At 21.1% G+C, this 19,003-nt stretch overlaps 8 protein-coding genes across 14 annotated transcripts; 4 read left to right on the forward strand and 4 right to left on the reverse strand.

Annotated features, from left to right (window-relative positions):
- Nucleotides 1–1,989: 1,989 nt before the first annotated feature.
- LOC102681434 (39S ribosomal protein L34, mitochondrial) lies at nucleotides 1,990–2,533 on the forward strand. The gene is made up of 2 exons (XM_006624038.2): nucleotides 1,990–2,146; nucleotides 2,221–2,533. The coding sequence occupies exons 1-2, from the start codon at nucleotides 2,106–2,108 to the stop codon at nucleotides 2,447–2,449; spliced, it is 270 nt and encodes an 89-aa protein (XP_006624101.1). The 5' UTR covers nucleotides 1,990–2,105; the 3' UTR covers nucleotides 2,450–2,533.
- On the reverse strand, nucleotides 2,267–3,839 carry LOC116186600 (mitochondrial RNA pseudouridine synthase Rpusd4-like). Its single transcript, XM_031514371.1, has 4 exons — nucleotides 3,739–3,839; nucleotides 3,428–3,602; nucleotides 3,179–3,366; nucleotides 2,267–3,081 (listed from the first exon to the last, which is right to left on the reverse strand). Coding segments are annotated over exons 2-4 (690 nt in total). The 5' UTR covers nucleotides 3,430–3,602; nucleotides 3,739–3,839; the 3' UTR covers nucleotides 2,267–2,581.
- A 503-nt stretch (nucleotides 3,840–4,342) lies between these two features.
- On the forward strand, nucleotides 4,343–6,351 carry LOC102681574 (26S proteasome regulatory subunit 10B). Its single transcript, XM_006624039.2, has 7 exons — nucleotides 4,343–4,502; nucleotides 4,657–4,736; nucleotides 4,808–4,847; nucleotides 4,970–5,106; nucleotides 5,201–5,573; nucleotides 5,662–5,925; nucleotides 6,003–6,351. Exons 1-7 carry the CDS (start codon nucleotides 4,406–4,408, stop codon nucleotides 6,191–6,193), a joined length of 1,182 nt encoding a protein of 393 aa, XP_006624102.1. The 5' UTR covers nucleotides 4,343–4,405; the 3' UTR covers nucleotides 6,194–6,351.
- LOC102681705 (tRNA (guanine-N(7)-)-methyltransferase non-catalytic subunit WDR4) lies at nucleotides 6,052–7,586 on the reverse strand. The gene has a single exon (XM_006624040.2). It carries the CDS (start codon nucleotides 7,584–7,586, stop codon nucleotides 6,432–6,434), a length of 1,155 nt encoding a protein of 384 aa, XP_006624103.1. The 3' UTR covers nucleotides 6,052–6,431.
- A 494-nt stretch (nucleotides 7,587–8,080) lies between these two features.
- Nucleotides 8,081–9,653, forward strand: LOC102671006 (alkaline ceramidase). The gene is made up of 5 exons (XM_006624047.2): nucleotides 8,081–8,299; nucleotides 8,407–8,571; nucleotides 8,674–8,830; nucleotides 8,930–9,167; nucleotides 9,246–9,653. The coding sequence occupies exons 2-5, from the start codon at nucleotides 8,479–8,481 to the stop codon at nucleotides 9,565–9,567; spliced, it is 810 nt and encodes a 269-aa protein (XP_006624110.1). The 5' UTR covers nucleotides 8,081–8,299; nucleotides 8,407–8,478; the 3' UTR covers nucleotides 9,568–9,653.
- A 433-nt stretch (nucleotides 9,654–10,086) lies between these two features.
- Nucleotides 10,087–10,967, reverse strand: LOC102670866 (6-pyruvoyl tetrahydrobiopterin synthase). Its single transcript, XM_006624046.2, has 3 exons — nucleotides 10,638–10,967; nucleotides 10,485–10,564; nucleotides 10,087–10,430 (listed from the first exon to the last, which is right to left on the reverse strand). Exons 1-3 carry the CDS (start codon nucleotides 10,700–10,702, stop codon nucleotides 10,147–10,149), a joined length of 429 nt encoding a protein of 142 aa, XP_006624109.1. The 5' UTR covers nucleotides 10,703–10,967; the 3' UTR covers nucleotides 10,087–10,146.
- Nucleotides 10,968–11,322: 355 nt separating this feature from the next.
- On the forward strand, nucleotides 11,323–14,338 carry LOC102681830 (actin-related protein 2). Of its 5 annotated transcripts, XM_006624041.2 has the most exons (9): nucleotides 11,323–11,561; nucleotides 11,661–11,771; nucleotides 12,116–12,133; nucleotides 12,555–12,572; nucleotides 13,015–13,094; nucleotides 13,157–13,292; nucleotides 13,372–13,731; nucleotides 13,807–14,085; nucleotides 14,160–14,338. In XM_006624041.2, the coding sequence occupies exons 1-9, from the start codon at nucleotides 11,514–11,516 to the stop codon at nucleotides 14,328–14,330; spliced, it is 1,221 nt and encodes a 406-aa protein (XP_006624104.1). In that variant the 5' UTR covers nucleotides 11,323–11,513; the 3' UTR covers nucleotides 14,331–14,338. The 5 variants fall into 5 exon arrangements, with proteins under 5 accessions (XP_006624104.1, XP_006624106.1, XP_006624105.1 ...); XM_006624043.2 differs by lacking the exon at nucleotides 12,555–12,572; XM_006624042.2 differs by lacking the exon at nucleotides 12,116–12,133 and having other exon boundaries at nucleotides 11,324–11,561.
- Nucleotides 14,339–15,532: 1,194 nt separating this feature from the next.
- LOC102671146 (ceramide transfer protein) lies at nucleotides 15,533–18,930 on the reverse strand. Of its 3 annotated transcripts, none has more exons than XM_031514366.1 (9): nucleotides 18,695–18,930; nucleotides 18,365–18,621; nucleotides 18,135–18,254; nucleotides 17,802–18,039; nucleotides 17,371–17,654; nucleotides 17,126–17,293; nucleotides 16,611–17,039; nucleotides 16,384–16,516; nucleotides 15,533–16,286 (listed from the first exon to the last, which is right to left on the reverse strand). In XM_031514366.1, exons 2-9 carry the CDS (start codon nucleotides 18,584–18,586, stop codon nucleotides 16,159–16,161), a joined length of 1,722 nt encoding a protein of 573 aa, XP_031370226.1. In that variant the 5' UTR covers nucleotides 18,587–18,621; nucleotides 18,695–18,930; the 3' UTR covers nucleotides 15,533–16,158. The 3 variants fall into 3 exon arrangements, with proteins under 3 accessions (XP_031370226.1, XP_031370227.1, XP_006624111.1); XM_031514367.1 differs by lacking the exon at nucleotides 18,695–18,930 and having other exon boundaries at nucleotides 18,365–18,418; nucleotides 18,514–18,644; XM_006624048.2 differs by having other exon boundaries at nucleotides 18,365–18,907.
- Between the last annotated feature and the right edge of the window lie 73 nt (nucleotides 18,931–19,003).

The following is a 19,003-nucleotide window of genomic DNA, read 5'->3' on the forward strand; positions in this document are numbered from 1 at the left end:
TTAAAAATGATTTATTGCATTATTTATTATTTATTCAAATATTTATTTCTAATTTATACACAAATATTCATATATTATATATTTATATTATATTATTTACATATTATGATATATTTAACATTCATATATATCTATATAAAATATATTCTAATAAATTATCATAATTTAATTTAAAAAAAAAAATGTTATTATTCACAAGTCGTAGAAAATTCTATATACACGACCACTCAATTTGGATTTTTCATTCTATAACATAATTGAATTATTATACTTTCAAAACTATTTCGTTTTCGAATCTTCGTTTTCATATTTAGTCATTCACTATGATAATTTACAACAAAAACATTCAATTCTGATATAATAATAATTATATAAATACATAATAATTAAATAAGATTTAATAATCTATAATTAACTGTAATATAATATCCTATTAATAAAAATTTTATGTAATTACGCACTTTTCTAAAATGCTATTGTCACCATTTTCAATGTAGACTAATAATGCGCACTATATTGCGCACTGATTCGTCTCACCATTAATTCTTAGGGATTTTCTAATTGGCTAAAGCAATGAAAATTTTTTATTCACTTCAATTATATGATATTGAAATAATTATATTTTAAATATATACATATAAATTTCTATACATCGAATCTTACAAAAATAATCTGAAGATATAATTTAAGAATATTAAGAATATAATAAGAATTTATTTATATTAAAAATATAATAAGAATTTATTATAATAAGAATAGATTATTATAATTAATTTAATATAAAAATTATCTAAATTAAAAACTTAAAATTAAATATTTAAAATAAAAATTGATCAAATTTGAAAAGAATATGACAAAACAAAAATATATATAAATTATATTTAAATTTATATTAAATTAAAGAAATATAATGAAAGAATTTAAAATAAATTGAATTAAAATGAATTTGAAAAATAAATAAAAGAATTTATATAAAAATTATATAGAATATAATAAATTTATATAATAAATTACAATAAATATAATAGATTATAATAAGTGAATTTTTTATATTGTTCACAATTTGTTCAAATATCAAGAATGGATTATATTAAAAAATCATTCACATCATTAAATAAACACATCACAATAAAAAATAGAAAGATAAATATTGTCTATTATTGTCTAACATCATCTAATGATGATTTTAAAATATTTAAGATTATAAATATTAATATTAAAACCTAAACTAAAATTTAAAATAATACAATCTACTAGCAGAATGTATATCAAAGTATACTTATCTTATTCAAAACGAATAATAAAATTGAAATCTTTGATTACTGAATCAAACGGTGGTTGGCAATATCATAATGATCATTATTTTAATAAATTATTTTTATTCTAATATAAATTCGAACAAATAATTATTACAATTATATTATGATTATAACAAATTTGAATAAATAATTGTTGAATTTATATTATGATTATATCATTATATTTCGGACTCATTATGAGAAGACAAATAGACGCATGGAATATATCTATATGTGTAATTGATTTATTGTGTTTTAATCATCGCATGTGAATAATTTCATTTAGGACAAATTATGAATAAGTCATAAGTTGTTTATATGAATGGCGTCCTAGTAAATAAAATATTAAAGTATTAAGTTTTCATATTTTAATAATTTTAATAATTTAATATAACTTTTAAATCAGTATATTCCTAAACTTAAAATTAATTATTTTTGGATTTTATTCAAAATTAAAAACTACTAGAAAATATAAAAAAAAATTAACAATTTTTGCTTCAAAGTAAAATTTAATCATAATTTATATATTCATAATTAATAAGCAAATAATTTAGTATTTTTATTTATATTCATAAAAAAATAAATTTATGGATTTTCTAAGATAAATAAAGATTTATGAAATGTTATAGAATTTTTTAAGTTCTTCTCTATGGATTTTCAAAAATTTAAGATGGCAACAATGCGTCTCTTCTTTTATTTTAAATCCTGTATGTTTAAAGTTTTTAGTACTTCATAAATCGAAAAAGTGATATTATTAAAACATTATTTTAAGATAAAGATATAATATTATTTTAAAACTTTTACGACATGACAGGCACATTAATCTCTAATATATATAAAACATTTCCGTATGATATAATTTTATAAATCTAATCAAAATAATAATATATATATTTTTAAAATAGGTTATATCATTTTACAGACGATTTGCATTATTTAGTCAAACTTTTTCATCAATTTTTACATCACCCACAATAATAAATCCATGGAATCTAACTATAAACAGAACTATAATGAGATATCATTTTCCACGTCCTAATGAACGTCGTCGTATTAAACGCCATGGTTGGATTACAAGAATGTCAACTCTCAGTGGACGAAAAATTCTCATGAGAAGAATATTGAAAGGCAAATATGTACTTAGTCATTAGATATCGTAGATTATATAGATAGATATATATACATTATGTATATGTATACTTATATTAAAATAAAAAATCAAAAGTCAATAAATATTATTTTATTTAATAAAGAAATAAATTATATTCAAATCATTATCATATTTATAAAGCTAAATGTGATTTATAATCCTGTTTTTGTATTATATGTAAATTAAATTCAAGTTGTTTACATGTCCATTCAAAATATGGCATTAAAGGAGCTTCAATTTCTAATGTTTTTCCAAAAAAGTTTGGTAAAACTATTGATCTTAGATGAATATGAGTAGGAATAATATTCTGATTATTACGTTTAATACATAATAATTTAAGAAGCTTATCATCCAATTTTAGCATAGGAGAAGTAAGAAATGGATTGATTCTTAAATAAGTATTTCCAACTTTTTGAATCTGAGATGCATAAATATTATCTCCTAAAACTGGACAATATAAAAATGTTGATGCAAATAACCTAATTGCATGTTTATAATGGGTAGATGATTTTAGTTGAATTAAAGAGCATAAATCAAGTATAGAATTGGATAATATTTTGTGTTCTGTTTTTAATATTTTTATCTTCTTTAATTTTTCTTCATTTTTAGACCATGATGTGGTAATAATTTGCTGAAAATTTGAATATATATAATATATATAATGTTCAATATATATAATTTATTTTTAAAAAATTTAATATATTTAATAAACTTAATAAATTTACTTTTTTTTTATTTTCAAAGTGAGGATTTGAAATTAATTTTATTGCTACACGGGAATAATTATTTGATTGTTTTGGTATACCAAATGTAACTATCCAATAAGTATTTATGAAATATTCACCACGAATAAATGCAAGTTTTATAGCATGTTCAACATTTGGATTTGCTGCTAAAAGTGTAATACCACTCATGTACCTAATTAAAAAATTAATTTTTAAATAAAAATTATAAATATTAACAATTATTTTATACTTACATTTCAGGACTTCTGATTATGCTTAAATTTGGATAATTTAATTCTTTAGCAATATAAGGTAAAGCATCCTCTAATGTATAATTAACACCATTAGGTACATTATTTTTTGAGTTTTTAAATGAATTTAATTTACTACGTTTTATTCCATATGGTTTATTTAATATTATTAGTCCATCTATAAAATGAAAACTAAAAATTGAAATATATAAACATTGAATATTATTATATATTATTATCTTTATCATAAACTATTATTGTATAATATCAATATAATATAATATCAATAAAAACATATAGTTGAATGTTATTACCTTTATTATAAATTAAATTATTTATAAGATCATTTGAAAATTCTAGTAATGATTTCCAAGGATGAATATTTTTATAAGGATGATTTTTTATATAATTTTTCTTTAATATTTTTATATAAGATATATTTGTGCATACATATTTAAATGCATAAAATTTGTTTACTAAAGTCCACATTTTAAATATATAAATTCAAATACAATCTTTTTTTCGATTTTATCTAAAAATATGGATTTAATGTAAAAATTTTAATTAATTAAATTTTAATAATAATAATATTTAATATATTTTTTAATAATAAAATAATAATATATAATAAAATAATAATATATTTTTTAAAAAATATTAAAATTCAAATTACATTTAAAAAAAGAGGTTACCTTATAACATATATAATATGTAACATTGAAAATATAAAGATGGATTCATAATATTTCATTATATTTTTAATAAAATAGTGAATAATGAATAATTTAAATCTATAATTTTAATTAATGTTATTAGAGAAATTCTAAATAAATTATTTGTTTTATTTAAATTATGAATAATATATCAAAATAATTTGAGATATATATATTGCAAATGATTCATATATTTTTCTGAAATCACTATGTATACAATGTTTATAGAAACATTGCTTAAGACAGTTAGACAGCAAAATAAGTAAAGATGGCAACCACCGTGGATTCGGTTAGGGAAAAAGCCCTTCAAGATTATAGAAAAAAGCTTATAGAACATAAAGAAGTAGAATCACGTTTAAAAGAAAGTAAGTTATATTTATAAAATATTTTATATTTTCCTAATAGATTGTTATAAAAAAAAAATTGAAATACTTAACCTCAATATTATACACATTGATAATTGTTATTATAAAGATCTTTTTAATAAAAAAATTTTGATAAATTTTTATATCTTTCTAGTGAGAGAACATCTTAAAGACTTAACGAAACAATATGATAAATCTGAAAGTGATTTAAAAGCTTTACAAAGTGTTGGACAGGTACGTTATAAATTTTTTCTACTTCTTTTATAGAATGTATCTAACAAAAACGTATAATATTTGCTCTTTAGATTGTTGGAGAAGTATTAAAGCAACTTACTGAAGAAAAATGTAAGTCTTTTTAATTAAAATTATGTGTTCGTATATGATACACGCGCGCGCACACGCACGCGCATAATTACATGTATATATTATACATACATGTATATATTAATATATATAATTCTTTATAGTTATAGTAAAAGCAACAAATGGTCCACGTTATGTTGTTGGATGTCGACGTCAACTTGACAAAAATAAATTGAAATCTGGGACAAGAGTAGCTCTTGATATGACTACTCTTACTATAATGCGTTATTTACCTCGTGAGGTAAACTTTATATTTTATTATAAATTAATATTAAAATTAATATAATTATAATAATATATAATAATTAATATAATAAAAAATCTTAAATATTTAGGTTGATCCATTGGTTTATAACATGTCACATGAAGATCCTGGTGATGTTACATATAGTGCAATTGGTGGTCTAAGTGAACAAATACGAGAGTTAAGAGAAGTTATAGAATTACCATTATTAAATCCTGAATTATTTCAAAGAGTTGGTATAACTCCTCCTAAAGGATGTCTCTTATATGGACCACCAGGAACTGGAAAAACATTATTAGCCAGAGCAGTTGCTAGTCAATTAGATGCAAATTTTTTAAAAGTTGTATCAAGTGCTATTGTTGATAAATATATTGGTGAATCAGCAAGATTGATTAGAGAAATGTTTAATTATGCACGAGATCATCAACCGTGTATCATATTTATGGATGAAATTGATGCAATTGGTATAAATATTTATAAAAAATAAAAAAAAAACAGAAAATATAAAAATATACTTTTTAATTATATTTTTTTTTATACTTTTTTATACAGGTGGGCGTAGATTTTCGGAAGGTACAAGTGCTGATCGCGAAATTCAAAGAACTTTAATGGAATTATTAAATCAAATGGATGGTTTTGATTCTTTAGGCCAAGTTAAAATGATAATGGCTACAAATAGACCAGATACTTTGGATCCAGCTTTATTAAGGCCAGGTAGATTAGATAGAAAAATTGAAATCCCATTACCTAATGAACAAGCACGTCTAGAAATTTTAAAAATTCATGCTGGTCCTATATCTAAGCATGGAGAAATTGGTAAAATTTTTTATTTTTATTTGTCTAATTTTTTCATTTCAAATACAGTTATATAATAATTTTATAATTTAATTCAGATTATGAAGCAGTAGTTAAACTTTCGGATGGATTTAATGGTGCTGATTTAAGAAATGTTTGCACTGAAGCAGGATTATTTGCAATAAGATTAGAAAGAGAATATGTAATACAGGAAGATTTTATGAAGGCAGTAAGGAAAGTTTCGGATAATAAGAAACTTGAATCTAAATTAGATTACAAACCCGTTTAAAATTAACATATATCAATTATATATAAACTTATATTTAAAATTTAATTCATTTATTAAACAATAATATGAGAATTAATAAACCGACTTATTTTATTGTAATACTATTTGTATTTTACAAAGAAAATATAAAATTCCTATTAAATATATATTTAAAATAATGTTGTTTTCAACAATCATATTTTATTTTCAATATAAAAATTACAATTTTTATAATCTTATGTTATTGATTATATTTTAATTATCTATTTGCAACACGCTTTTTTTTTCTTTGTAAATATTCTTGGATATTATCGTATTTTCTTTTATATAAAATTGAAAATAAATTTTGTTGAATATTATCCTTTTTTAGTACTTTCCAATAATTATTTAATTGATTTAATTTGTAATTTGTTCCATCACAGAGTATAAAACTGTTATCTTTAAATTTATATATTTTAAATCCAACTTCATCTAATATCCATAAATTATTTTCATAAAAATAAAATTCTATTGGTTCATTATCTGTAATTATTGATTGTATATATAATACTTCAATATTTGATTTTGATGTATTATTAATTATATATACTAGTAATAATGAATTATTATAAAAACTCATTATAGCTAAAGATGAAGTTGTATCAAATGCTGAAAGTTTTAAATGTTTAACAGGTAAAACTTCAACAGATTCTTCTAAATTGCAATTATGAAGTTGTTCATTGAACTTTTCAATATCTCTTTTAGATATTTTATTATGAAAATTAACACATAATAATTCTTTTCCAATCTTGTAATCCCATAATATAAACATTCCATCTCCTCCACAAGATACTAAAATACTTTTATCATGAGGTAATTCTAAAATGTTTGTTACAAATTTTGTATGTCCTAAACAGTAAGATACAATATTATATGAATTTGGAAACATAGATACTCTTATTTTTTCATCTCTATCTGTTGTAATAATATATTTTTCATCTTCTGTAATTAATATATCAAGTAACATTGACAAATGTCCTAAGAGTAAAACTTCATTATCAGACTGTTTATTAGAAAAAAGATAAGCATCTCCTGTTTTATCTGCAACAACTATATTATTATTTGGAGTAAATTGCACTTTGCTAGCAGCTCTGGGAAGTATTTTATTTAATAAAAGATTCTGACTTTTTCTTTCATATAAACACAATTGTTTACGATTTGTACAAACAAAAAAATATTTGCCATCATTTGAAAACATTATATTAGTGATCATGTGAAAAGCTTCAATATTTATATTATTATGCACATCAATTTTTTTATCATTTATCAATTTAGGTAAAGAAATTTTTGTTTCCATATCGTTCTTAATATTATATATTATAATTTGTTCATTATTACATATTATAACATCTGATTCGTGTATACAAAAGCTCATGATTACAAAATTTTTGTAAAAAATATGCAAATAATTTTAATTATATTTTGTATGATTAATCAAATAGTTTATATATACTCAAAAACTATTATATTATTATTATATTATATAAGATTTCAGTTAAAACGAATTCACTTTTTATATGTATTAATTATTAATATTTCTAAAAATCATTAACTTTAATTTTATGCAAAAAATTCCATATATACAATATGATATAGTAATAGTATGTTGTAATATAAATTAATACTACCAACTTATAAGAAAAAATTATAAGTGAATAAAAATTTTAGAAAATCAAATAGTTTCAAAATAATATTTTTTAAACTTATACTATTTTTTTTTATTTCTCATATTGTAAATTAAAATAGAATTCATTAAATCAATATTTTTAAAAATTAATGTTAATATAAATATATATATATCAATTATGTATAAGTAATATTTTTGTATATACTTACGTACATATACTGACTTTCTAATCCTATCTAATATCTCATAGTATATGATTGTATTCTATGCAGTGGATTAATAATTCTTTGTCTTAAAAGAAAAATATAAACAAGATGTTAATTAAATCTATGAATATTATATTTTTTAAATATTTTTTGTGTAATAAATTGCAATAAATATTTATCATGTACAATAGTTACTAATAGTTATTAAAATGTATAAAAGTTATATGAAATAATAATGTGTTATTAATATAAAAGGTAAAAAGATTCTATAAACATTTCATTTTAATTCATATAATTATTAATTAAAGTTTTAATTTAATAATTAATTTCTGTATTATTAAAATTAAAAACTATTAATACAGATTATAGATTAAAAATCTGACATTTGTAAATTTTTTTATTGATAAAAATCAAATAAAATCACGTATTTCGATATGTGGAAGCCGTTTGAGGCTGGTAGTTCACCAATTGATTGGTGTGAACGCAATTATAATATTTCTTCTAGTATTGCAGAATTTATGAATACGGTTTGTATTTTTATAATTTAAAATATTTTAAAAACAAAATTTTTTATTGATAAAAATTTTTAATAAAAATTAATAATAATTTTATGATATTTTTATTTATAGCTGAGTAATGTAGTATTTTTATTACTTCCTCCTGTTCTTATGCATCTCTTTAGAGACTATGGTCGATTTATAAATCCTGGCATTCATATAATTTGGTTTTTACTAATGATAGTAGGTCTTAGTAGTGCATATTTTCATGCTACTTTATCTCTTATAGGTAAGTAATAATAGATTATAGATTTATAAAACAATAAATAAATAAATAAAATTATTTATTTTAATAAAATTTAATAAAATTATTATTATTTTATCATAGGACAATTGCTAGATGAATTAGCAATTTTATGGGTATATATGGCTGGTTTTTGTATGTTTCTTCCAAGAAGATATTTTCCAAATATTTTACACAATGATAGAAAACTTCTTGCTATATGTGCAACTTTACCAACTCTGATTGCAACTGGTTTATCTTTTATACATCCTGCAATAAATGCATTTGCTTTAATGAGTCTTGGTATACCTGCATTTGGATTTATGATTATTGAATTAAAAAGGTAAAATTTTCAATCAATGTCTATATATAACTTTATGATGTAATATCTAATTACATCATTATGCATGCTTTTCTTAAGGACAAAGTCAATGAGAGTTTATAGGTTGGGTTTACGATGTGGTGCTGTATGGTTATTAGCAGTTGCTTGTTGGTTGAATGATCGTTTATTTTGTGATACTTGGTTGAACCTGAATTTCCCTTATTTACATGCACTTTGGCATTTGTTTATTTTTATTGCAAGTTACACAGCAGCTGTACTTTTTGCATATTTTTCTGTAAAAGAGGAAAAACCACAGCAATCACCAGTATTAAAATATTGGCCAAAGGATGACTTTGAACTTGGTATACCATATGTGACCATTAGAAGTTACGTTAAACTAGATATTAATACAAATATATAATTATTAATCTAAATTATAAAGGCTGTCTTGCATTTATTAGATAATGACAAGTAATTTAAAATAAAATATATTATTTATATTACTTATTTAAAAATTTAATTTTATATCAAGATTTTTACAATAAGAAATTTATATACTATAATTTATACATATATATAATCAATTTATATTAATCAATTATATTAATCAATTTTAAAAAATAGATCTATTTTTTTTAAATTGGTACTATTTTAATTATTATTTTTTATATAATTATATGTAATTAATAAATTAATAGATATATTTAAGACATTTTTAGAAGTGCAATATTAAGATAATATACAAAAATATATCTTTCTTTTGAAGTGTGAATTCATACTACTGTAATATATTTGTATATTGAAAAAAGGAATGAATAATAGTAATAGTAATTTAGTATTTTTTGTACAACCTTATACCATTATTGATAAATCTTTGTATTTATTTTTATTTTATAATATGGGTTAAGTAAAGATATTTTTAAATCAATAAACATTTCTTTTAAAAAATAAAATTTTTATTTAATTTTTATTTAATTAAATATCAAAAAAAATTAACAGTTTATTTTTTTTCTCCTCTATAAATAACGACATTCTTATCAGTTTCAAAAATCTTAACTTCATATAAAAGATCTGAATTTGGCATAATTTTTTTTAATTCATTAAAAACATAGACGGCTACATTTTCAGTAGTAGAAATGACATTTTTAAAATAAGGTACATCTTTATCCAAATTTTTATGATCTAATTGATCCATTAATACTTTTTTCATATATAATTTTAAATCTGATATATTCATGACCATACCTGTTATAGAATCTACAGGTCCACAAACAGTCACTTCAACTAAAATAAAATGTAATAAGAATTTGTATATATTAATATAATAATAATAATTACCTGTATAGTTATGACCATGTCCCCAATAATTGTTACATTTTCCGTATATTTTTTTATTTTCGTCTTCAGTTAAATTTTCACTGAAAAATATTCTTATTTATTAAATAGAAAATTTTTACATAGAAATAAATAATAAAATATATATCTATATACTTGTGTAAACGGTGACAACTGGATATTACTTCTTTTCTTGTTAAATAAGCGATTGGGCGTTCCATATATATTCTTAATATAATTTCTTAAAATTTTAAATATGGAAAATTCGGAAAAAATTATTCAAGATTATTCAAAAAATCACTCAATTATTATTCGTTTATTATATGTATATTTTAAAATTATTAATATACAATGTCTTTAGTTATTTAAATAATTTGTTTAGAAAATATATTATTAACTTCTATCTAAAATAAATGAACTTTGGATTTAAAAAAATCTTATTCCTTTAGCGACAGAAGTTTAGTGCAAGATGAAATTATGTTACCATTTGTCACTCAATAGGTGGTATGAATGACATGTATTTAAAAAAGTTTAAATAATTTATAAACTTTATTCTTTTTAAAATAATAACAAATATACACATTGATATTTAATAATATGATTAAAATAAAAAAGTATTTTTAGTTATAAAAAATTTTTTCTTTTGATATATGAAAAAATTATTGTATTATTTCTTTCTTTCAAATACTATATACGTATATACAAAAAATCAAGAATTTAACGAAAGATAGTAAGAAAAAAATTTGTATTTTTGATTTTTAATTAATTAGTCAATATTTATTTGAATATTATTAATTATATATACAAAACAAATTATTTTTGCTTATATAAATAGAAATATATATTAGAAAAATTGCAAGAATTGTAGACCTCTATTGGCATGTCAGATGAACTAGTAAATCTAAACGTCTGGGGATGATACCGGTAACGCCCTAGATCTTGTAACAATTAATCATCTCACGGAATGTGCAATGTTTAATATATATTGATATAAAAAACACAAAATATCCGTTTAAATAATCATATTGAAAAATGGATAGTAAAGGCAGAAAGATTATTGTTTGTGATAACGGAACAGGGGTAAGGTTATAATTTTATTTTTATTTCTTGATTTCTATTTATCTTATATATTTTATCAAATTTTCTTCTTGTTACTAATAAGATAACATTATTTTGCAGTTTGTAAAATGTGGATATGCAGGAGCAAATTTTCCAGCACACATATTTCCATCTATAGTTGGACGTCCTATTATCAGAGCTGTCAATAAAATAGGAGACATTGATGTGAAGGTATATTTTCTAATTTTTCAACAATAATAATATAATATTTTATAATTATTTTAAAAATAGTAATAAACATAATCTATAATTAATATTTGTTGTTTTATATTTAGTATGTATTTTTTATATTATTAATATATTGCATATTTTTTTTAATAATAAAATAAATTTTCATTCTTTTATATTTAAAAAAAAATTAAAAATTGAATTGAATATGAATATGAATATAAATATAAATATAAATATAAATATAAATATAAATAATCTTAAATTTGAAAACTTTGTTTAATTAAAATAAAAATAAAATCATAATTTTTTCTAAATAGTTATTAATAAATTTACTTAATTTTCAGCAAGAATATTGTATTCGTGTAAGTCACTTCATAATATTACACTGTGTGCTCCAGAATTTAAATCCGATTGAAAATGCATTTGTCATTCATTAACCTTGTTTACTAACTAATATTAAAATGGATTGTACATATTAAAAGTAAGATAGTATTTTTATAATTATTGGAATATAATATTTTTATTGAGGATTTAACTAATAATTGACAATCATAAAATTATATTTTTTATTTCAATATTCATTTATAATTTCAATGATTTGTAATATATCTAATGTATTATAAATTTTTTTTCTATTTATTGTTATTGAATAAATGTAAGAAATAAAATATTATAGAGTAGAATATTACAGAAAAATTGTATTTTTAATTATGTGTGAATTTATATATATATATATTTTTAATATTATTTAATATATTTGTGCTTTTATATTTGCTCTCATAGGATGTGCTTAACATGCCTGTAAGTTTGCATTTTTTAATATTAATATTTACATTTATCAATATTATATTAGTATTTATTAAAGAATTATTTTAAAGCAATAAATAATTTTCATATTTATTCAATATTTATCAATATTTATTCAATATTATTATATATAATTATAAATAAGATTCTTTTAATGTTTTATTTTGTTTTATTTTTATTTATGTATATTATAATAATTTATTATATGATAATAAGAATATTAAAAAATTGAAATAATGTTAAATAAATTTTTGACAATTATAATTTAAAAATTTTATATTTAATTCAATTCTCAATTATTTCATCAAAAATTAAAATGTGTGTTAAATTATTGAAATATTAAAAATTAACATGTATATTTATATATTAACATATATATTTCATATGAATGATAACAATGTATATAATCATATGTCTTTTATTGTTTCATCATAAGGACTTAATGGTTGGAGATGAAGCAAGTAAACTTCGTTCCATGCTAGAAATTAGTTATCCAATGCAAAATGGAATTGTTAGGTATGTGTATAAATATATTTAATCTATATATATTATGAAATATTTATTAAAATAATTAATAGAAATTGGGAAGATATGTGTCATGTATGGGATTACACATTTGGCAAAGAGAAAATGAATATTAATCCTAGAGAATGTAAAATTTTACTGACGGAACCACCAATGAATCCTATTACAAATCGTGAAAAAATGATTGAGGTAAAATAAAATTATAATTATAAAAATTTTTTTAATTTTATTATTTTTAATCTTTCTAATTATAATTAAACTACTTTAGGTAATGTTTGAAAAATATGGTTTTGCTGGTACATATATTGCAATTCAAGCAGTACTTACTTTATATGCTCAAGGATTAATCAGTGGTGTTGTAGTAGATTCTGGTGACGGAGTCACTCATATTTGTCCTGTATTTGAAGAATATGCTTTACCTCATCTTACTCGACGATTAGATATAGCTGGTCGAGATATTACAATGTATTTAATAAAACTTCTTTTGTTACGTGGTTATGCATTTAATCATTCTGCTGATTTTGAAACAGTTAGAATGTTAAAAGAAAAATTATGTTATATTGGTTATAATATTGAAACTGAAGAAAAGTTAGCTCTTGAAACAACTGTTTTAGTTGAATCATATACTGTAAGTAGAATTTATTTAACATGATAAATATAAAAAAATGTGATAATTATGATAATAACTCATAAATTTTTTTAGCTTCCTGATGGAAGAGTAATAAAAGTAGGTGGAGAGAGATTTGCTGCACCAGAAGCTTTATTTCAGCCTCATTTGATAAATGTTGAGGCTCAAGGAATTGCTGAATTGGTATTCAGTACTATTCAAGCAGCTGATATTGATATAAGAAGTGAATTATATAAACATATTGTTTTAAGTGGTGGTAGTACAATGTATCCTGGACTTCCATCTAGACTTGAAAGAGAAATTAAACAGCTTTATCTTCAAAGAGTATTAAAGAATGATACTTCAAAATTAAATGTAATTATACAATATTTTATTTTCTTTACAATTTTTTCTTAATAAATATATATCTTATTTTAATGTTTTTTTAGAAATTTAAAATAAAAATTGAAGATTCTCCGCGACGCAAAGATATGGTCTTCATGGGTGGTGCTGTATTAGCAGAAATTACAAAGGATCGTGAATCAGTATGGATAACAAGAGAAGAATATGAAGAAAAAGGTCTTAGTGTATTAAAAAAATTAGGTTCTTATGAACCATAAAAAAAAAATAATGAAATATATACAAAAATATATACTTTTTTTTATATTTAAAGTTGTTCCAAAGTGCAAAGTTTTTATATTTTATATTTGCAATTCATTTATATCGAATTGTTTTAAGTATCTAGGTTGAATATAATCATATAGTAATATAAGTTCAAAAAATACTAGATTTTTAAATTTTAAAATTAATTTTATTTAATATATATATTTCTATAAACGTATGATTATATTAGGTTTAAATATTATTAAATTTAATTTTCATTAAATTTAATATAAGTTGACTTGAATTTTACAAAAACCAAAAACTATTTTTTGGATATGTATAATGCATAAACATATTTGTGAATGATACAATGTAAATATATTGATTATTAATATTTTTTTTATATTCAATGAATACAATTTTTGTCAATAGACTTATATTATTGTAAAAAATTGTATTGTTTTAGTTTACAATTAATGTAATGTCCAATTTAAATATTGTATCCATATAAAATTTTGATTTGTTAACATAATGGCTAAAATTAAATAATTAGATCTATGAATATTATAATGATATTTAACTTTTAATTTATTTTTATTCTACTATACTATATAAAGATATTTTATATTATTTTAGTAAATTTTTATATAATTAAAATTTTTGTTACGAGATCTTCTAGTTTTAAATATTATTTTTTTATATAATGCTTTTAAGAAAAAGTATTTAAAACTATAATTTTTAAATAAATTATATATTTTTAATTTTGGCCATTATTTCAATTTACAATAGTTTATAAGAGAATAGAGAAGAATTTTTATATCTCTATATTCTTCTTTGATATTTTGAATCTGAAATTATTAAATTAAATAAAATTCAGATTTCAATATACTAAAAGTAAAGAATATGAGACAAAAAAATATTTTATATAAAAAATATAAAAAAAATGTACATATACATATATAAATATATGATTTTTTTTTAAATTAAGTTGAATAATTTGTAGAAATAAATTTATTTCTTACAAAAATTCTTTGACTTTTAATTTCAAAATTCTATATTTTTTCAATTACATATTTCATCATTAATATGTACATCAAAAAATTTTCGGTAATTATAAAAAATATAAAATTATATATAAATAAAAAAATATCAAATTATAAATATATAATTTTCACAATGATAGGAATGAACAAAAATTAATGTAACAGATGCAAAATAATTACAGCAAATCTACAACAGTCTTTATTATGTTTTCCCATTTGACCTTTATACTGTATATCAATGTATACATTTTATGTATAAATAAAAATAACAATATAATTTGTATTATACAGTTTCATATTTAATTGGATATATAATATAACAATAGATAAATGTGTATATATTCAATTTGTTAAGATTTGTACAAGTGACTTGCGACAGCATTCTGTATAACAATAAAGTAACAAGCTGTTATTTAAAGGAGTAAATATAATTTACAAACAGTGTTTTAGCGCATGCGTTCCGCGTTATAAAGTTATTCTTGGAAGTATATGTACCCTTATGCTTTAATAAATCACTTTCAATGTAACAGTTTATATTCTATTTTACTAAGCTGTGAATATATACATATATATTATATTATAATATATATGTATATATATTACACATCAATTATGTTAAGCAAATAAAAAAAATAGTATATAAAACACTTTCATTTATAGTTAGGAGAATTTTTGTTTTCGAATTTCTATTTTTTAATTTCTGATTTTTTCTTTGATATATTAATACATTAAGAGCATAGAAATGCTTCGATGTAATAAATGAAGAATTGGATGGAAAATATGAAAATTCTATCAATTATTCTTAGAATATAATTGGTTTATCCTTACACTGCTCAATACAAAAGCTAGTGAAACGTTTAAGGAACTTTGGATACTCCCTTTTATAAACAGCACGTAGAACAGATGCTGGAGCCCATCCACCAGGATTAACTATAGTAAAAATAAAAAAAAATAAAAATAATAAATAATTAATTATAGAAAGATATGTATTATTAATATATTAAATGAAAAATGATATAATACAAACCAACAGAACAATAAGTTATTTTGCATGTTAAATTTTCTCTTTTTATTTCTTCTTCATCTTTTGGAGGATCAATGAAAGTTTGACACACAAGGCAAACAGTTAGAAAAACCCTTACACATTTTCCAATGTTTGGCTATAAATATTTTAATATATATATATATATATATATATAAATATTTATATATATGTATATATGTAAAAATTGCTAAAATTGTATAAAAATTTACCGGAAAATCAGGGTGTTCTGTACTATGATTACAAACTATCCATAAATCGTGTGCATCGGGATCTTCATCATCAGAAACTCGACGCATATGGGACCAAAATAACGCGTCTCTCTGACTTGCTGGCCAAATTCGCTTATGCGTTTGTAGAAATATTAAAGTGTCTTTGGAAATGTTTTCTACCACAGTCATATCTTCAAGAGTAGCTTCCCATCCTGTTCTGTATTCAGGGCTGAAGAATATTTCGCAAACTTCATGACCCGTAACTCCTTTTACAACATGACAAGCTTTCAAAGGATCTACCACTAAACCATCCGCTTCTTCTTCGCGTCTGTACATTCGCATATCACCATCTTCAGCAAATAATTGCCATCCACCAACTCCTACTTCAAGACGTGCATAATGCAATTGTTCCATCGTTATTTTTTCTATCTAAAGATAATAATAGTAAATCAAATAATATAACATTGTAACTTAAATAATTAATATATATAATATATTTAAAAACAAATAATTACCTCTGGCCAAAGTCTATGCTTAACTGCTGACATGATAGGAGTAGTTAAAACTGAAACTGATTTTTGTTTCAAACGATCTCTCAGTTGATTCTCTTCATCAATTTTATCTAATCCAGTTTCTACTGCATCATAGAATTCTTCATCACAGAGAGCACTATGTGGACCTTCCTTAAACATTAAATTATTTGTTTACCTATATTATATTTTTTTTCTTAAATATACTTTGTTATTTTATATAATTTAACCTCATAATCTGGACCTCCATGAATAAGAACTCTAGGTCTTGGAGAATCACTTTGTTGCATTGTAACTTGTTCTTTTAGAGCTTTGTAAAGTTCTTGCACTTTTCGCTTTCTTTCAACTTCTTTTTCCCATCTACGACGCCATGCATCTTCTCGTTGTACCATTAATTCCACACAATGTTGTAATGTTGCTAAAACACCTTCGCTTGTTGCTTTAAATGTTATTGCTTCACCCTTAAAGTCTATAGATTGTTCAGCTGGATTAAACATTGTCTCAACTTTATTTTCTGAAACAAATATTTTCTACTCAATTAGAAATAAAAAAAAAAAAAGAAACAAAAAATAAACAGTTGTTTAAAACATAAAAGAAAATATAAAATAATTGAATATAAAACAAATGAATATGTATAAATGAAAATTATTACTTTATATACCTTTCATGGAAATATTTTTAGCATTCTCTGCACAATTATCAAAATATTTTTGTAAAGTATCAATTTGTTTGATCAAAATATCTCTGAAAGTTTCGAGTTCTGCTAATTTCTCTTTTAATCCTCTAACTCCACGTTTAGTAAAACTACCTGCACTTGTAATAGACTGTGTATTTGATATAAGTGAAATGGCACTACCATGTCGTTTCAAACTATTTTCACTTCCATAACCAGATTCTGACTATATAAAACAAACAAATATATTTTTTAATTTACATTTATTAAATTTATACATATTTAATATATTTTTTAATTTATATAATAAAATTTCAATACCTTATAAGATTTTAAAACATCTACCCAACGTTGTTTTTCCTCTGGATTACTTGCCCTTAAATACCATACTAAGCAATCATTTACAGATACATCAAATCTACATTCATCAAATTCATGAGCCTAATAAAACAAATAATATAGAGTAATATCATAAGTTATATAAAAATAATCAAAGAAAAGTTATATAAAATTGATTTAAAATTATGATAAAATTTTATATTAATTCATACCTTAATATTAGCTTTATATAGACTTATTGAACCTCGGCATCCAAATCCACTGTCCTGTTCAGATTTGTAATAAGATAAAGTACCATCTTTGAGAACAATAAATCTAGTTTGCCAGCCATGTATATAATTTGTCCATTTGGATAATGTACCCTGAAGTTCTGGAACTACAACTCCATCCGAACCTTCTTCATCTACATCATCAGCATCTATCTCTCCTTCCATACATTCGATATCGTCATTGGCAAGTCGAATTGTTTCTATTTCATCGGCCATTCTTACGAGTGAATTTTACTTTTGGAATTAATTAGTTTTAAAATAAATTCAACATACCCAAATAATATTTTTAAAATTATCCTAACGCGGGATAATCTATCAATAATTATTCTAATGTAGTTTAAAAATTCCAAAATAATAGACTAGTAATTGTTCACAAAATAAGTTTCAGAACATATTAATCATTAATTATCATACGTAATAATGTAAAATGTTTTATCAAATAAACGAGACATCAACAGCTTGTATTTTTTGGCAAATAACAAGACTAAGTAGCAAATAGAAAATCAACAGTTTTATTTAAGCAATATTTTCATGAGCATTACATATTTACTATAATCTTTTTTGATTGGCCACATTCTTGAA

The sequence above is a fragment of the Apis dorsata genome, unplaced genomic scaffold, assembly GCF_000469605.1.
Source record: "Apis dorsata unplaced genomic scaffold, Apis dorsata 1.3 scaffold_988, whole genome shotgun sequence".
In the NCBI taxonomy this organism is placed as follows: domain Eukaryota; kingdom Metazoa; phylum Arthropoda; class Insecta; order Hymenoptera; family Apidae; genus Apis; species Apis dorsata.

Excerpts from the sequence above, each read along its gene's own strand:
- LOC102681434 (XM_006624038.2), top strand. The coding sequence starts at position 2,106 with ATGACAGGCACATTAATCTCTAATATATATAAAACATTTCC. Across the intron at positions 2,147-2,220 it reads AATATATATAAAACATTTCC|ACGATTTGCATTATTTAGTC; the intron begins GTATGATATAAT and ends ATCATTTTACAG.
- LOC102671006 (XM_006624047.2), top strand. The coding sequence starts at position 8,479 with ATGTGGAAGCCGTTTGAGGCTGGTAGTTCACCAATTGATTGGTGTGAA. Across the intron at positions 8,572-8,673 it reads TTGCAGAATTTATGAATACG|CTGAGTAATGTAGTATTTTT; the intron begins GTTTGTATTTTT and ends TTTTATTTATAG. Across the intron at positions 9,168-9,245 it reads ATGATTATTGAATTAAAAAG|GACAAAGTCAATGAGAGTTT; the intron begins GTAAAATTTTCA and ends GCTTTTCTTAAG.
- LOC116186600 (XM_031514371.1), bottom strand. Across the intron at positions 3,082-3,178 it reads TCCTCACTTTGAAAATAAAA|AGCAAATTATTACCACATCA; the intron begins AAAAAGTAAATT and ends ATTCAAATTTTC.
- LOC102681830 (XM_006624041.2), top strand. The coding sequence starts at position 11,514 with ATGGATAGTAAAGGCAGAAAGATTATTGTTTGTGATAACGGAACAGGG. Across the intron at positions 13,732-13,806 it reads TTTTAGTTGAATCATATACT|CTTCCTGATGGAAGAGTAAT; the intron begins GTAAGTAGAATT and ends AAATTTTTTTAG. Across the intron at positions 14,086-14,159 it reads ATGATACTTCAAAATTAAAT|AAATTTAAAATAAAAATTGA; the intron begins GTAATTATACAA and ends ATGTTTTTTTAG.
- LOC102681574 (XM_006624039.2), top strand. The coding sequence starts at position 4,406 with ATGGCAACCACCGTGGATTCGGTTAGGGAAAAAGCCCTTCAAGATTAT. Across the intron at positions 4,503-4,656 it reads AGAATCACGTTTAAAAGAAA|TGAGAGAACATCTTAAAGAC; the intron begins GTAAGTTATATT and ends ATATCTTTCTAG. Across the intron at positions 5,926-6,002 it reads ATCTAAGCATGGAGAAATTG|ATTATGAAGCAGTAGTTAAA; the intron begins GTAAAATTTTTT and ends AATTTAATTCAG.
- LOC102681705 (XM_006624040.2), bottom strand. The coding sequence starts at position 7,586 with ATGAGCTTTTGTATACACGAATCAGATGTTATAATATGTAATAATGAA.
- LOC102670866 (XM_006624046.2), bottom strand. The coding sequence starts at position 10,702 with ATGGAACGCCCAATCGCTTATTTAACAAGAAAAGAAGTAATATCCAGT. Across the intron at positions 10,565-10,637 it reads AGTTGTCACCGTTTACACAA|TGAAAATTTAACTGAAGACG; the intron begins GTATATAGATAT and ends AATATTTTTCAG. Across the intron at positions 10,431-10,484 it reads ACATGGTCATAACTATACAG|TTGAAGTGACTGTTTGTGGA; the intron begins GTAATTATTATT and ends ATTTTATTTTAG.
- LOC102671146 (XM_006624048.2), bottom strand. The coding sequence starts at position 18,637 with ATGGCCGATGAAATAGAAACAATTCGACTTGCCAATGACGATATCGAA. Across the intron at positions 18,255-18,364 it reads TATATAAAGCTAATATTAAG|GCTCATGAATTTGATGAATG; the intron begins GTATGAATTAAT and ends TTGTTTTATTAG. Across the intron at positions 17,040-17,125 it reads AGCATAGACTTTGGCCAGAG|ATAGAAAAAATAACGATGGA; the intron begins GTAATTATTTGT and ends TATTATCTTTAG.